This window comes from Danio rerio, chromosome 24, assembly GCF_049306965.1.
Source record: "Danio rerio strain Tuebingen ecotype United States chromosome 24, GRCz12tu, whole genome shotgun sequence".
Lineage (NCBI taxonomy): Eukaryota > Metazoa > Chordata > Actinopteri > Cypriniformes > Danionidae > Danio > Danio rerio.
In genome coordinates this window covers 6230145-6246509 of record NC_133199.1, presented here as the reverse complement: position 1 = coordinate 6246509, position 16365 = coordinate 6230145, and the positions used below count along the sequence as shown (strand labels likewise).

General features: G+C 36.1%; 2 protein-coding genes across 2 annotated transcripts in view; both read left to right on the top strand.

Annotated features, from left to right (window-relative positions):
• The window catches only part of apbb1ip (amyloid beta (A4) precursor protein-binding, family B, member 1 interacting protein), a 38410-nt gene extending 23573 nt beyond the window's left edge, over window positions 1-14837 (top strand). Inside the window, 9 exon segments of the mRNA NM_200634.1 lie at window positions 2606-2727; window positions 2973-3047; window positions 4090-4233; window positions 7228-7338; window positions 8795-8893; window positions 10519-10642; window positions 10739-10785; window positions 13003-13948; window positions 14145-14837. Of these exon segments, the coding sequence (NP_956928.1) occupies window positions 2606-2727; window positions 2973-3047; window positions 4090-4233; window positions 7228-7338; window positions 8795-8893; window positions 10519-10642; window positions 10739-10785; window positions 13003-13569 (1289 nt within the window). The 3' untranslated portion in view covers window positions 13570-13948; window positions 14145-14837.
• Window positions 1-16365, top strand: part of gpr158a (G protein-coupled receptor 158a) — a 741191-nt gene that overhangs the window by 450249 nt on the left and 274577 nt on the right. The window lies entirely within an intron of this gene.

Here is a 16365-nt window from a genome sequence, read left to right as displayed (position 1 = left end):
TAAAATACTGATTAGACTAAAACTTTTAAGTTGGCAGAATAATTTGATTAAGTTTTCAAAACAGGAAAATATTGATTATTACATCAATTTAAAAATGCGGCTAATTTAAAGGTAATTATATCTGTCAGTTACTTTAAAAAAATATTTAACTTGTAGCAACCCAAAGAAATTGGGTTGGGTTAAGTCCACACTGATTTTATTATATATATATGGGAGAGTTCATGTTTTTGTTTTGTAAAAAAATTAAAACCTGTGGTTTAATACAAATAAAAAAAAATTATAAGCATGAACAGTAAATTTGAAAACAAACAAAAAAATTTAACAATTTCAGCTAATTAATTTTCCTAAGGTTCTAAACTTTAAAAGGTGCAAGTAATTAAGTACATAACACTGGATTTGTTTTAGTTTTAATTAAAAAAACTAATTGAAACCACTTGTTTTTTGAGTACTCAAGTTTCAAGTTACAATGGGTTTATGTACATTATTTTTGTAAAGTCAACTTGTTGCTTTTAAGGCAAATGGTTTACTCATTTTAAGTAACTAATCACTACCTAATAGGCCTTTTAATTCCATATATATATATATATATATATATATATATATAGGCAAAAAAAAAACAATCTGACATGGTTACAGTCAAAGTGTATCTATGTTAAAGTGCTTTGGAAAATTGTTACACCCATGTTAATTTTAGAAAAGCATCATTCTCGCATGATGATTCTTAGTGTGAGTGACTTATAATCATAAGAGAAATGATGAGAGATTATTTTAACAGCTGACACACACAGACAAAGTATATTTGCATATAATTGTTTAGTTTCTGTTTGTACTCAACTAAACTCTATATACAGTTGAAGTCAGAATTATTAGCCCTCTTTTGATATATTTTCTTCTTTATAAACAATTTCCAAACGATTTGTAACAAAGCAAAGAAATGTTCACAGTATGTCTGATGATATTTTTTTTTTCCGGAGAAAGTCTTATTTGTTTTAATCCGGCTAGAATAAAAGCAGTTTTTAATTTTTTAAAAACCATTTTACAGACTACATTATTAGCCACTTTAAGCTATATATTTTTTTGATAGTCTACAGAACAAACCATCGTTATATAATAACTTGCATAATTACCCTAACCTGCCTAGTTAACCTAAATAAACCTTAAAATGTCCCTTTAAGCTGTATAGAAGTGTCTTGAAAAATATCTAGTCAAATATTATTTACTGTCATCCTGGCAAAATCTTCAACTGTATATATTAGATTATTGCACCAAAAATGAATACAATGTCTTATATTGTATTGCATAGTGCTATTGAGATGGAATAGGGGTAAAGGGACATGTTTGGTAGTAGTTTAAGTGTGAGTAAGAGATGGGTAAACAGTGGAAATATAAATATAATGAAAGAAATTAATTACAGATTTACTTACATACAGATCATTTTTAAAGTATAAGTACAATGTAAAAACAAGTATGTAGTGTAAATAATTAGAACATTGGAATATTCAATTAAATCCAAGGCACATATCAATTAAGTTTTTAATATAAAGTGGGAACAAATTAAATTTTTTCATCTATAATTCAACAAAATATTTATTCTTAAACATTTAACTACAAAGTGTAATTTAATAAAGGGATGGAATGAAAATGACTTCAATTTATTCCCCTCATGGGTTTTCTGTTAAACACAAAAGAAGATATTTTGAAAAATGCTGGCATCCACTGACTTCTATAAATATAGGAAAACAGTTACTAAAAGTTCATGAATACCAGCATTCCTTAAAATGTCTTCTTTTGTGCTTAACAAAAGTAAGAAACTCAAATAGGTTTTGAGCAAGTGAAAAGTAAGTAAATAATGACAGAATTTTCTGTTTTATTTTAGGTGATCAATCCCTTTAATATGTCCGTCACTCCAAAACAAAAAGTGGTCCTTCTTTTAAGAACTGTTCACTGGAAGGTTTATTGCAAAACTCAAAACGGTTCCTTTATGGCATCGCTGGGAAAACCCCCTTTGTTTAACTTTATTTTTAAGAGTGTACATCATCCCTTAGTGTGCTCTCATCGAGTTGAGGGACGCAGGAAATCATGCACATGCTCGGGGAAAATAGCTTCCATTTATTGCCTGTGAAGCAGACTCACACCATGGCTTTAATGCCAGTAACCACACTAAACGTCAGACCACCCGTAAGCTGTCTTCATTCCCGTTTTTAATCAGTATATGTGGTCTTAAGCGGAGAACCTGCAGACAACCTATAACATACTAGACCACAATGTCTGTGTTAGCACCAATGCAGTGGGAGGTACTGTGGGCTATTAAGAGGTTAGTTATCCAAAATTAAAGCCATTCATGAACACCGTAGTCTCGTATAGACATTTTCCGAGATAACGTTAGTCCTGTTTTAAATCTGCCACTATGCTGATGCATTGGCATTTGTAGCCCAGCTCTCTTTTCAAAAGAGCATGATCTCATTTGAATTTAAAGCGACAGTCACCAAAATGGCGCAATTTAGATAAAAGCTTAAAAGGGTCAGCTTCAACGAGTTATACAAATATACCTGTGTGGAATTTTGAGCTGAAACTCAGATCTGAAGTGAATGTGAACTCTCCACAGAGCGGGCCTTTGAGGACCACGAGAATCTAGTGGAGCCTCTGTCTACATGGACGAGGGACACTGAAAACAAAGTGCTTTTCCAGGAGAAAAAACACAAGTACGAAGTGTTCAAAAACCCTCAGGCAAGTATTTGGACCGTTTTTAGAAGCTCTAAAAATAGTGGTTACTTTTCCCTCAGTATATTGTTTCCTCCGTCTGTAAGAATTGTGAAATTTCCAGCCCTGTAGGAATTCACAAACTTCTCCATTTGTAGTACCCTGAAAATGGAACAGAGATCAGTAGAACTTTGAGAGATTTAACTCTAGTGTGATTCAAAGGTCTTCGAAGAAGTCCCGTGGTAAACATGAATTGTGGGATTATTTTGCAGATCTTTTATTTGTGGAAAAAGGATAAGAAATCTCTAAAGGACATGAAAGAAAAAGACAAAGAACAACTTCTGGAGGTGCGTATGAGTAATGTACTTTTATAATAATATAAGTTACAGAAGTATTGTTCAGCACAAAAGAAGATAGTTGGAAAAATGTTGGAAGCCAGTAGCTGCTACTGCTCAGCAGGCACAAATCAGGCCTTTATTTGTCACATATACTTTCGTATAGTGAAATTGCACAGGATGTCAACAAGACGTCAGATTGACTTCGTACCCCAATGTCGTGAAGATTTTGCATTTTGTTTGGAAATGAAAATTGGGTCAGGACATAACGTCAGGTCAACGTCAATGTCCAGCCTAAAATCACCTAAAATCAACATCAAATGATGTTACAGCTCAATGTTGTGTGGATGTTCCCACTATGACGTCTATCAGACGTTGCATTTTGGTTGCCATACCTGACGAATAAATGTCAGTATCTGACATCAATATTAGGTTGGTTTAAGAGGTTGGCTCAATGTTGGATTTTGGTCACTTTCCAACACAACCTAAAATCAACCAAATTTCAACGTCATTCCACGTCGTTATTGAACGTCAAAATAACCTTGTCCTTAGACGCTGGCTAGACATTCAATTTTGATCACCTGATGTTACGTCCTAAATTAAACCTAATATTAACATCCTATGATGTTGTGTGCTTGCTGGGTGGCTTCCAACATTCTTCCAAATATCTTCTTTTGAGTTCAAACGAAAAGCAAAACACTTTAACATGTGGAACCACCTGAGGGTGAGTAAAAATCCAGTAAGTTAGTCCCTTTAATCAAGTAATCCAAGTTTGTACGAATTTAAAAATGAACATAAGAAGATTTCTTCTAAAATCCTTTTCATTTTTTTTCAGCTTTTATTTTTTAAAGTTATTTTTATTACCTTCAATGTGAAAAACTGAACATAAACATAATAGGCTGATAAAAAAATGAACATTTCAGATGGCAGGTTGCATCTAAACACTTTATATTATAATCATTTACTCGCCCTCATGTTCCACAGAAACCAGAAAGTCAACACAGAACTTTGTTGTGCAAGTGTATGATGTCTTGTATTGTATTTCTGAGTGTAGGAGAACTTCTGTGGAGCCTCAGTTATTGTGCCTGACCTGGAGGGCGTTCTGTATCTGAAGGAGGATGGAAAAAAATCCTGGAAACAGCGCTACTTTCTGCTCCGGGCCTCGGGGTTGTATTATTCACCTAAAGGCAAGACAAAGGTGAGCTCAGGCAACCCAGACAGTATTGAGTTTAAACAAATCCAAATGGTTAATTGATTTACTGAAAATTAAAGTGCCACTATGCAATGGTCCAAACTTATTGCCTTTTTTACATTTTTAAATATCTTACGAGAATCCAAAAGAGTACACACATTCATAATGTTTTGAATGTTGTTTTAATGTTATAATTGTCAATTGTACCAGAACTAATTTTCGCTTGTTGTTGATCACATAGCGACCCACTAATCTTGACCCTTCTCTAAATTCAACCAATAGTGTTTTCCGAAGGAAAAACTGTGAACACATAGATTTACCTTGATTTTACAATGCTTTTTTTAGTGAGCTGCCCAACAAACTGACCATGCCAGAAAATATGTTGATAGATCCTGTAGGTGAGACGAAAGTATTTAATTAAAAAGCACTGTTAAGTTGTTTTGTGGTATTTAATTGGTGTTGTGCAAAGAACTGCATGAAAACAAAAATCTTAATTGTCGATAATATGTCCATGTAAATATAATTTAGGTAAAAATGAAGAGAGATGATGTCATACTAGCCCGTGGCTTCATTTATGTAGTAACTGCAATTAAAATAAGCATGAAGCCTGATTTTCAGTTTCTCAATCAGCAGTGTGTTAACTTCTTAGACCACATCAGTAGCAAATTCCTGTACTTGATCTGAACCAATAATCAAAGCAGCAGCAGCGTAGCAGATGTATTCTGCCAAGACCACTAACATATTCATTACACTATAACCTCTACAAGAGTTGGCATGACTGAAATGCAGTTCAAAAGGGGCAATAGGAAGAGACTCTATCATTCCTGAAGTACCAAGAGAAAGAACCGAATCTGGACTGCCTGGAATGAGTCATAGCTTAAGTAATTAAAGTCTTACTTCCCACGCAAACCTGCTAAAGTTTGAATCAAACACCTCATGCCAGTCTATGGTCTTCATGGACCCCCCCCCCCCCCCCCACCCCCCCCCCCCCCCCCCCCCCCCACAAACAATGTCAAGAGAGACCCTGTTTTCTGCACTGTGAAAGCAATCTCAGTTTCAAATGGTAAGGATGTAAAGGCTTATGTCAGGGGTGTCAAACTCAATTCCTGGAGGGCCGAAGCCCTGCACAGTTTAGTTTCAACCCTGCTCCAACACACTTACCTGTAGGTTTCAAACAAGCCTGAAGGACTCAATTAGTTTTATCAGGTGTGTTTAATTAGGGTTGGAACTAAACTGTGCAGAGCTGCGGCCCTTTTGGAACTGAGTTTGACACCTGTGGCTTATGTAGAGTAATTTCATACTTGCCTCATTTATGGTGTGTGACAAACTACATCACTATCACCCCACATAGCAAACAGACTTGGCCAAAATGTGGCCTCATTATGGCTCTGCTGGCATGTTGCCGGCACTGGCATGCATAATGTCAGCCGAATGTGCGCCATGCATGGCAATGATGGCAATGCATGCATGATGGCGAACTACATTTGGGCCAGTAGTGAATGGGAGGTATGTGGATTAGATCAGTGTAGCGATTGTTCATATTGTTTAGGTTTAGGTTATGGCTCAGTTTTTGGGGTTTCTGGTTAAAGTATAAACTTATAGCTGAGAATCGGTACCAATACTAAAACTGTTTTGGCCCAGTTCAGGGCCAGTTAAGGGTGATAAATTGGCTGAGATTCAGGCTGGTTATGGCCCTCGTCTTTAATCTAGTTATGGGCAACTTCAGGACCGTCATTCTTTGTGGTACTTAAGCAGAGGGAAAAGTTATTGTGTGGCCCGAAGCTGGGCCAGAAAACATTTGCTATGTGGGACTGACCTAAGGCACTGATCTACAGCAATGGATTTGGGTCAACCTGCACACGTTTAATAATGGGCATTGTCAGTGCCCTGAAATGTAATTTATAAATACCAGTTACAAAGTGAAAACATGCATGCGTGGATTGGAAAAACTCCACTTTTTTGTTAACAATGACATCACAGACAAAAACAAGGAGGAAGAACTCAGCACATAACAACTTTTAACAACAACAATGGCGAACTACAAAGCTGTGTCCAACCCAGGCTCGATCCTGCAGCTCCGTCTGTTTGTTTAGAGTGCCACATTTTGCTGTGGCATATTACACCATTTTAACCAGTTTACCTGTGCCCATCTAGAAACTTCTCAAATTCGCAAAAAGCAAAAAAAAATAAGAAGTTCCCATGTGGATTGTGCCTAAATAAAATCTCACCCGTGAGAAACATCACATATCATTGTCAGACAAACTAATATGGTAAAACTAACACCATCATTACAATAGGGTCTATGCCGAAGCATGCTAATAGGACTTTCAATTTTCCAGTAACCTGGGTTAAGCGCTTTCGGTGAACTGAATGCCAATGCAAAATTGGCGCGTTTAAGGTCTGTTTTCTTAAAAAATCAGCGATCTCCACTGGTTGAGTGATATCCTATATAAAGTGGGTCTCTGATTGTACAAGAAGCACTGCATTGAATTACATTTCCCCCCGCCATGTCTTTAAAATATGAGCATTTATTTTACCCCAGTATATTCAATGGAGCTTCTGCGCTAGCCTGCAGATTCTGACGGGCGCGTGCGAGTAAACAGCTTTCTGTCTCGTTTTAAGCTTGAGCAACTAAATGAATGCCAAAGTCTATTTAACTGATTGTATTATAATGGCATTACAACATCGATGCTGTAAAAGGAACTGTATAAACTGGAAAAAAACCCACAATAACAGGTCGCCGGAAGTTTATAAGTATGGGAACAACACTAGCTCTGCATATACCCCATTGGTATCAAGAGCTGATGCTGCACTGTACATTTATGAGAAATTGAAGATGTTTTATTGACATTGAATTCAAGTATACTTGAAAAATACCTCAAAATATCATGATAGTATCACTTCAAAACCTTAAAGCACCTACATAATGATATACTTTGGTTAAAAAAATTGAAGAAAGTCAATGTAAGTGGTTTAACAGATTTCTGTCTCTCCATTTAGGCTTCAAGGGATCTGGTGTGCTTGGTGCAGTTTGACAATGTGAACGTCTACTACTGCAAAGAATATAGAATCAAATACAAAGCACCAACAGACCACTGCTTCATGCTCAAGGTACAGATTTGTTTGTCTGTGGTACTAACCCAATTCCTTAAGTTTTTATGTTTTGGGTGGGGGGCAACTTAATTGTTTTGTTCAATCCACTTAAATTTGTTAAAATATTTAAATTAATCAATGTGTTTTGGGACAACATGAAGGAATTGAGTGGAACCAATAATTTTTTACAGTGCAGATTTTTCCTCAAAATATGCTGAGTTGAAGCGTATGTGGAGAGGTTTTCATAGCCACAGAAACTCTCTCAGTTTTGACATCCATTTTGAAATCAAACTCAAAAAACATCTCTCTGTTCTCAAAGATAACGTTTGGGACCTAAAATGAATCCCTGTTTTTTCAAAAACAAAATGCTGTTTTATCAGTAGTGGTCATGGACTTGAAAGCAGACACAAAACACATGAAGCGTAGAGCTCCACAAGCTGTAAATCACATGCCTCTAAAAGCATCCATTTCCTCTCGAGTTAGCAAGTAGAAGTGTGCAATCGTGTGACCGGGTCAGAGGCTTGAAGATGACCCTACTGCACCCCTTCAAAATGCTCCATTAGTTCAAAACTACATCCAGTGAAATTCCTATTTAATTACTATTGTTGTGAAAATGGCAAGCCTGTTTTTTGGGAAGTAACCTGAGCTTAGATATAATAATAAGGGCTCTTCAGGTCAACAGGTCATTTATCTGACATTTACACACCATAAATCTGCTCAGCTCTCTTTCATACGTTTCTTCTTATATACCACTACTCATATATATGGTATACAGATCATTGATTCTTTGGAGGCTGCCTATAATTATTTCTTAACACACAATTAAAATACCTCTATTTTAATTCTTCTGTCTGCACTTCTTAATTTTCCATAGCTCTCTATGTATTTGGTTACTGTAATACATATGTAAATAAATAAATAAGAATACCACTAGCTTAAAACTCTTGTTGGACAAAGTACTGATAATTTCATTCTTGAGTAAAAGGCTGTTTTACCAACATCAACCCATAAACGGCAAAAGATCTTCAGTGATTACAGCAAAATCGGGTTCACTGAAATGCTGATGTGTTGCTAAAAAAGCATGACAAGTCATCAAACTCATTTGTAATACTTTCCAAGGTTGTTTCAGGCTATGTTTAGGTTAGGATGGGCTTTGTTTGCCAAGTAATTGGAAAATTAAATGCAAAACACATGGTGAAGAACAAAAAAAGCAGATCCAAGAATAAACCTCATCAACTCAAGACTATGCTTCAGTAAAAAAGGACACACATACCTAATGCATTTTAGGCAATAGCTAAACAGAAGCACAGTGTTAATTTAAACCCCTTTAGAAATAATCCAAAAGTGGGTATTTAAAGCTTGTTGGCTATGAAAAATGTGAATTTAGACTGCCATCTACTGTTTATTCAATGAAATCACAAGAATGAACGCAGGTTTGCATTATGTTGATTTGGTTACTCTGATCTGTTTACAGCATCCTCAGATTCAAAAAGAATCACAGTACATCAAGTTTATGTGCTGTGATGACGAATGGTCCATGAATCTGTGGGTTACCGGGATACGTGTTGCCAAGGTGAGCAGAAACCTACCAAAACACCTCACTTTTTTGTGAAATCCTTTTACTTTCTTATTATATTTTTATTGGTCTCTTGTATTCATTCATTCATTCATTTTCCTTCGGCTTAGTCCTTTTATTAACCTGGGGTCGCCACAGTGGAATGAACCCCCAACTTATCCAGCATATGTTTTACACAGCAGATACCCTTCCAGCTGCAACCCAGTACTGGAAAACATCCATACACACTCATTCACAATCATACACCAAGGCCAATTTAGTTAGGAAAATTATATACATAGGGAGGTATGTTGTCCATTGTTAAACCCATCCCCTAACCCCTCGTTCATTAACGCAATTAACAAAACAAGTAAATATATAAATACATAAATACGAAATGAAGTACATAACACATAAGTACATAACCTCAGAGAATAACTGCATACAGATGGAAAAAAATTAGCAAATTAATAATAATAATTAAGAAATTGTTTAATAAAAAAAACAATTAAATTAGTGTAAACATTTATAAAGAAAATATGATAAATGTAGAGCAAAACTACGCAAAAATGGCAGATCTGCGCTTTAGAATAAACAAATGTGTTGTGTTGGTGCTGAGGTCTGTCAATTTAAAGGGACAGTTCACCTAAAACTAAATATTCAGTCATCATTTACTGAGCTTTCATTGGTCAGAACCAGTTCCCACATGGAAAGAACCTATATGAGGGGGGAAAAAATGCAAAAAACGAATGTACATGTGAACACTTAAAATTGGTATCACATGTAATTGGCACAATATAGAATTTAACTATGGCATATAAGTGTGATAGGAGATGGAAGCTATGTTTTTCTCTGTTTTTTTTTTTTATTATTTGCCTTGTTTTTGTTCTTGTACTATTTGATTGTTCTCAAGTAAATTCAAATAATTACATGTATTTTATTTATGTTGTCTAGCAGCTATAGATTTGAATAATTGAACTAATATGTAAGTATATATATGCATATATATGTGTACATACAGTAAATGTGTACATGTATACATGTGCATAGGCACACATGTCCTTATATGTACATTTAATATAGGAAAACGGCCAATTTTTTTAAATGTCACAAATTTTAAAAACCTATATTAAAACATATATGTTTATATAGGTTCTTTCCATGTGGGTTTGACTTTCTATCTTGTTAAACAAAAAAGAAGATATTTTGAAGAAAGCTAAAAACTGGTAACCGTTGACTTCCATTGTGTGTATTTTTCCGCTATAGATGTCAAAGGTTCGCAATTTTCTTCAAAATATCTTTGTGTTCAACATAATAAACTCAAGATTTGGAATGACTTGAGGAAGAGTAAACAAATTATGAGTAAAATGTATTTTTTGTGTGAACTATCCTTTAAAGCAGTGTTTCCGAGCCCTGTTCCTGAAGGCACACCAACAGTATACTTTTTCCCCATCTCCCTAATCAAACACATCTGAATCAACTCATCAGAACATCTGAAGAGACTCCAAAACCTGAAGTTAATGGGTCAGATAAGGAGACATCTAAAATGGGTACTGTTAGTGTGCCTCAGGGTTGGGAAACACAGCTTTAAAGGATTTGCTTTTCTTCTTATTAGTCTTATTTAATCATGGTTTGTTTAACAGTATGGAAAGCAGTTATATGACAACTACAAGGCTGCTGTGAGGAAAGCATCAGGCTCTGCATCCTGGGCTAACCGCACTATCCAGGCCTCCTCCACTGCATCAACACCCTCCCCTACACCTAAAGGTACAAATAAAGCAGCTCAGTTGATCATGAATATGTATGGATCTTGTTATATTACCCTTTTAGGACATTTTATAAAAGTGTGTGTTTATCTTACAGCCAAAGCTGCAAACGGACATGCTCCTCAGCCTCCAGTGGAAAACAAGGTACATCTCATTAATGTAATATTTTTTCATTCATTTTCTTTTCGGCTTAGTCCCCTTATTAATCAGGGGTCGCCACAGCAAAATGAACCGCCAACTTATCCACCATATGTTTTACGCAGTGGATGCCCTTCCAGCTGCAACCCATCACTGAGATACCTAAATGGTCTATATTAATACCTCAAGTGTACATATTAGTAGCTAAAAAGTACAAATGCTTACCTTTGGAAATTGTTAGGTACAAATATATACCCTTGATGTACCAATTTGGACTCAGTACAGATGTGTCCCTTTTGAAAAGGTAATGCCCCGATGGCAGCTCTTGTAGCTTTATTTCTGAGAGTGTATATTAATAATTACAAAATAATGAAACAAAGTATGCTTCTGTCCCTTTTGTAACATGGAGGAGTTCAGTCTGAGCAGATGGTTTTACCATCACCCTCTTTTACTCATATCATTCGAGATAAATATCATTCTGAAAATAATCATTTCCAATATCTTTTACAATCAATGTTTTGGTCCCTGACAGATCGCAAGACACATGCAATCGAGATATTTGAGCTTGTAATAATCACAGGGAGTGGTATTTATGATTACAAGTGAAAAACCATGAAATTTTTGTAAATTAGACACTGCAACCTTGTGGAATAAAGGTGGAATTGCACTTATTGAGATGTAGGAAAATATATTTCGACTTAACTTGAGTCTTTTGAGACCATCTACACTTTTTACAAAAAGATAATTAGAAAACAGACATTATTCAATATTTTTTTTTTTTTGCCCTTGATATATCCTCCTGAGACCCAAAGAATTTTTTTTTTCTGTGATTTTCTACATCCTTTGGGTTAAAAAAAAAATTACAATTTAGAGTTTTTAGATTCTTGTTTTTATTTTTTGTATTTTACAGCATGTCCACTGTAGTGATGTTAATCCAAAACAAATTGAACATAAAAGTAATTTAAAACTGATTGTCATTCTCTAATTGTCTCTAATTCTCTGATTGTCAGACTCTAAATCAAAGTCTCTCTTAGCTATCTTATAAAGAATCCTCTCTGCTTCAGTTCTGCCTCCTACAACATGCACTCAATCATTACATTATGGACCTGGTGTCCACTATAGTTGACATTTAAAAAAGGATGATATTTTGAAACAAACAAGTTAACAGCTTTGAAAGCTAAATGTATTGTTCCTGACACTTTAATAAACAAATATACATGTAATAATAAAAGTAAAAAAAAAACATTTAAATAGTTAAATTTGACATGCCTCTCTCCTTCCCATAAAATGTGCTTGTTTGTATGTCGACCATTTTGGATGCAGTGTAAGAAGTGGTTCCTAGCATGCCAGCCAATCAAATGACATATCACTAGAAAACCCAGAATGGCCACTGAACAGAACAACAGGACTTGACAGAGTAGTTCAAAAAATTCAAAGAAAATTCATGAAAACGCAATGTCCTCTATAGAGGACACAAGTCAATGGGCTGGGTCTCAGGAGGATATTGGTTATATATATATTTAGATACTAAAAACTAAAATGGTTTATTAGTAAATGTGGCGGATGGGTGGGGAATAATATTCCTGGTCTTTAAAGAACCAAGTAATATTGGTAATTTATTCTCTAGAATTTTTACTAAATTTAATGTGCACAAGTATACATATATTAGTAACTGTAAACAGTAAAAGAGATAAACAGTGTACAACAGCAAACAGTAAAGAGTTCCACACAATTTATTCATGTTGTCCCAACATAAATCGATTAAGTTAACATAAATTGAAGTGGAGTGAGCATAAAAAAATTAGGTTTCCCCCTCCAAAAAAATCCAGAATTGTGTTGTTTAAAGCTCATCTTAAACAAGTAGTTTAAACAATCTGCAAAACATCTTTTTTGAGTGCAAAATGAACATTTATCCGCCCTTCACTTGTTTTAATACCTTATTTTCTGTTGAACACAAAAGAAGATATTTAGAAAAATGGTAGCCACTGACATTCACAGAAGAATGCCAATGGCTACTTGTTTTCAGCATTCTTCAGAATTTTAACTTTTAAAAAAAGAAACTCAGCCAAGTTTGGAACAAGTGAGTACATAATCAGAGTATTTTCATTTTGGGGTGAACTATACCTATTAAGCACACTTATTTATTTATCATAATATAGTTTGAGAGCTGTTTTAACTTCTTATGAATGCACCTGAATGATACTTTTGGGTTTGTTTTTAAAGGTTCCATCCAACCAGTCATCATTACCACCACCTCCACCTTCAATGGATTTCCTGCCTCCTCCACCACCCGACCCCATGTTTCCTCCTCCTCCGCCCGCACCACCAGCACCACCAGCGCCTCCTGTTCCAGTCAGCTCAACCAAAGTCAACAAGTTTCCTCCTCCACCTAAATTCCCACAATCCTCCTTCCCTCCACCAATGGATGATCTTCCTCCTCCACCACCTCCTCCAGAAATTGCCGATCTGCCCCCTGACTTTCTGCCTCCTCCACCACCTAGTTTTGGGTCTCATGGTGGAGAATCACTCCCACCACCACCTCCAGACCCCGTCGCCTCCCTTCCACCACCTCCTCCTGCTTTTACATCTGCAGGCGGAGCACCTCCGCCACCTCCACCCCCGCCTCCACCACCAGCTCCAGCACCAGCCGCCAACAATCCAGCCGGCAGTGTCAGAAAAGTGGCTCCACCTCCACCTAAGAGGACTACTCCTCAACTAACAGCGCCCTCAGGTGGCGACTTCATGTCAGAACTCATGAATGCCATGCAGAAAAAGCGCACTCAACCATGAACCTGAGGGTTATGGAATGGACCATTGTTTTGGAGTGACATTAGAACACACCGCTTTAATTATGTTGTTTAAAATGTCTGCATTACACCACCAAAAACATGTACATGTAAATACTCATGCAACTAATCATATTAAGGGATGTTATACAATTTCCGGCCACTTTATTAGGTACGTCTATCCAACTGCTTGTTAACGCAAATTTCTAATAAGCCAATCACATGGCAGCAACTCAATGCATTTAGGCATGTAGACATGATCAAGACGATCTGCTGCAGTTCAAACCGAGCATCAGAATGGGGAAGAAAGGGGATTTAAGTGGCTTTGAACGTGGCATGGTTATTGGTGCCAGAAGGGCTGGTCTGAGTATTTCAGAAACTACTGCACTGAAAAAACTGTTGCATGCAGAACTGTTGCAAACAATTTGTTTGTGTTGAATTTAAACAACCAAATTAAGTTTAGTAATGTTCAACTTAATTTGTTTGTTTAAATTCAGCCCAAAAAAAATGTTTACAACCTCTTAACATAAAAAAATTGAGTAAATCCAAGGAATCATCTTTGAATCATTTTTTTCAGTGTGGTTTCTTGGATATGACAATGAGTTCACTGTACTCAAATGACCTCCACAGTCACCAGATCTCAATCCAAAAGAGCACCTTTGGAATGTGGTGGAACGGGAGATTGGCATCAGGGATGTGCAGCCATGCAGTCAAACATAATGCACTCAAATGAAGTGAGTGACGTCACTGTGAGGGGTAGGGTTATGGGTGGGGTTAGGTGAGCTCATTAAAAAGCATCGGATGCAGCTCAGATTGCACTGCACCAGGTCTGCATCCAAACCCCTCTCCAATATGGACCAAAATCTCTGAGGATTATTTCCAGTACCTTGTTGGATCTATGCCACAAAGGATGATGGCAGTTCTGAAGGCAAAAAGGGGTCCAACCAGGTACTAGTAAGGTGTACCTAATATAGTGGCCGGTAAGTGTTTAATGAGATAAAATAGATTTTGTGATTTGGCTTAGTGACTGGTATTAAATATCTCAGTTTCAGAGCTAAAAGAACTAAGTCCTTTATGCACAACTACAGTAGTTAAAAAAACTGTTTCAAAATGGCTTACTGTCAATTAATCAAACATCCGATTTTAGATGCAATTTTCTCAATCTGACCATGACTGGATAATATTAAAGAGAGATGTAAATGAGGTGTAATATATTTATATTGTACCAAAATAAATGTATTACTATTAAAATCAAGGTTGCTTTTTCGGTGAAAAACAGTGGTTTGTTTATTCAATACTTTTCTTTATACAAAGAACTGGAGACCTGAGCATGGGAACAGAATTCCTTCATGCAATGACGACTTAAAAGGGAACTATTATGCCTCTTTTTACAAAAGGTAAAATGAGTCTCTGATGTCCCTAGAGTGTGTATGTGAAATTTCAGCTCAAATACGCTACAAAAAATGTTTTATATCTCTTTAAAACTGCCCATTGTAGGCTTTAATGCAAATTGTGCTGTTATGGTGACTGTCGCTTTAAATTTAAATGAGCTTGTGCTCCTAGCTTTCTTTTCAATAGAAGGCGGGGCTACAAATACCTATTTCTCAGTTTGATCATCCCCAATGGGCGGGGCTTTCCGGATGACACGTACAAAGGAAGAATGTCAATCAAAGTGTTTCTGCAGACTGTCTTTATCAAGTGTGATTATAAAAAATAAAATTAATTAATTTGGACTATTAGAGGCTGGTTATATTCACACACTGATGCCACACAACTGTTTAAACCCCTTATAAAAGTGATTTTTACTTAATAGGTGCCCTTTATGCAAGTAAAATAATTCAAATGTAAATATTAATATTGTCAAATCACAGAAAAAAAATTATTTTTATACTACAATTCAGTTACAATGTATTTGTAATTATATATATGCAATTATAATCAAAGTTATGAAATCATTAATGTATGTTGACTTATATGGGAAAGGATTTTTTAAAAGACCCTTTAATAGTTTGGGTTGGTTCTTGTAAAGAAATAAAGGTACAAAAGCTGTCACGGGGATGGTACTCTTACAAAAAGGTTCACTTTTTTTACTTAAACAGTATCTTAAGGATTTACATTGGCACCTTACATTTATATGTGGAACATTTTTATACATTAAAATGAACAAAACTGTACTGAATAAACATCCAATATTTTAAAACTTCCCAAATTATTCACCTCTAAGAGGGGAAAAAAGTCTCTATTTTTACATTTTCCATGACAATGTATTTTCAGCCAAATATCACCCTAATCACTCCAGAAAGATGTATTCTGTCCATTTCTGGTAAAACCTTATGTTCATTCATTCTGTTCATTCATATCAGGGGTCGCCACAGCGAATGAACCAGCTTGTTATATGCAGCATATGCCCTTCCAGCCGTAACCAGGTACTGGGAAACACCCATACACACTAATTCACACACTCACCCTATTTAGTTAATCCAATTCACCTATACTATATGTATATGAACGGTGAGAAAAACTGGAGCGCCCTAAGGAAACGCACACCAACACGGGGAGAACATGCAAACTCCACACAGAAATGCAGATTGCATCAGTATGCGCTAAAAATGACAGGCCACCTGAAGTTGTACAGAAAACAGGCCCACAAGAACATGAAGATTGCCCTGAAAGATTTTCAGCTATAGTATGACCGGTATTCTCAACACTACTGTCGTTGTATTTAACAAGCTGTATGCAGGGGGTCAGAGGTCCTACACCATCCTCACAATGATGGGACCCATTACATGTAAAGTGCACC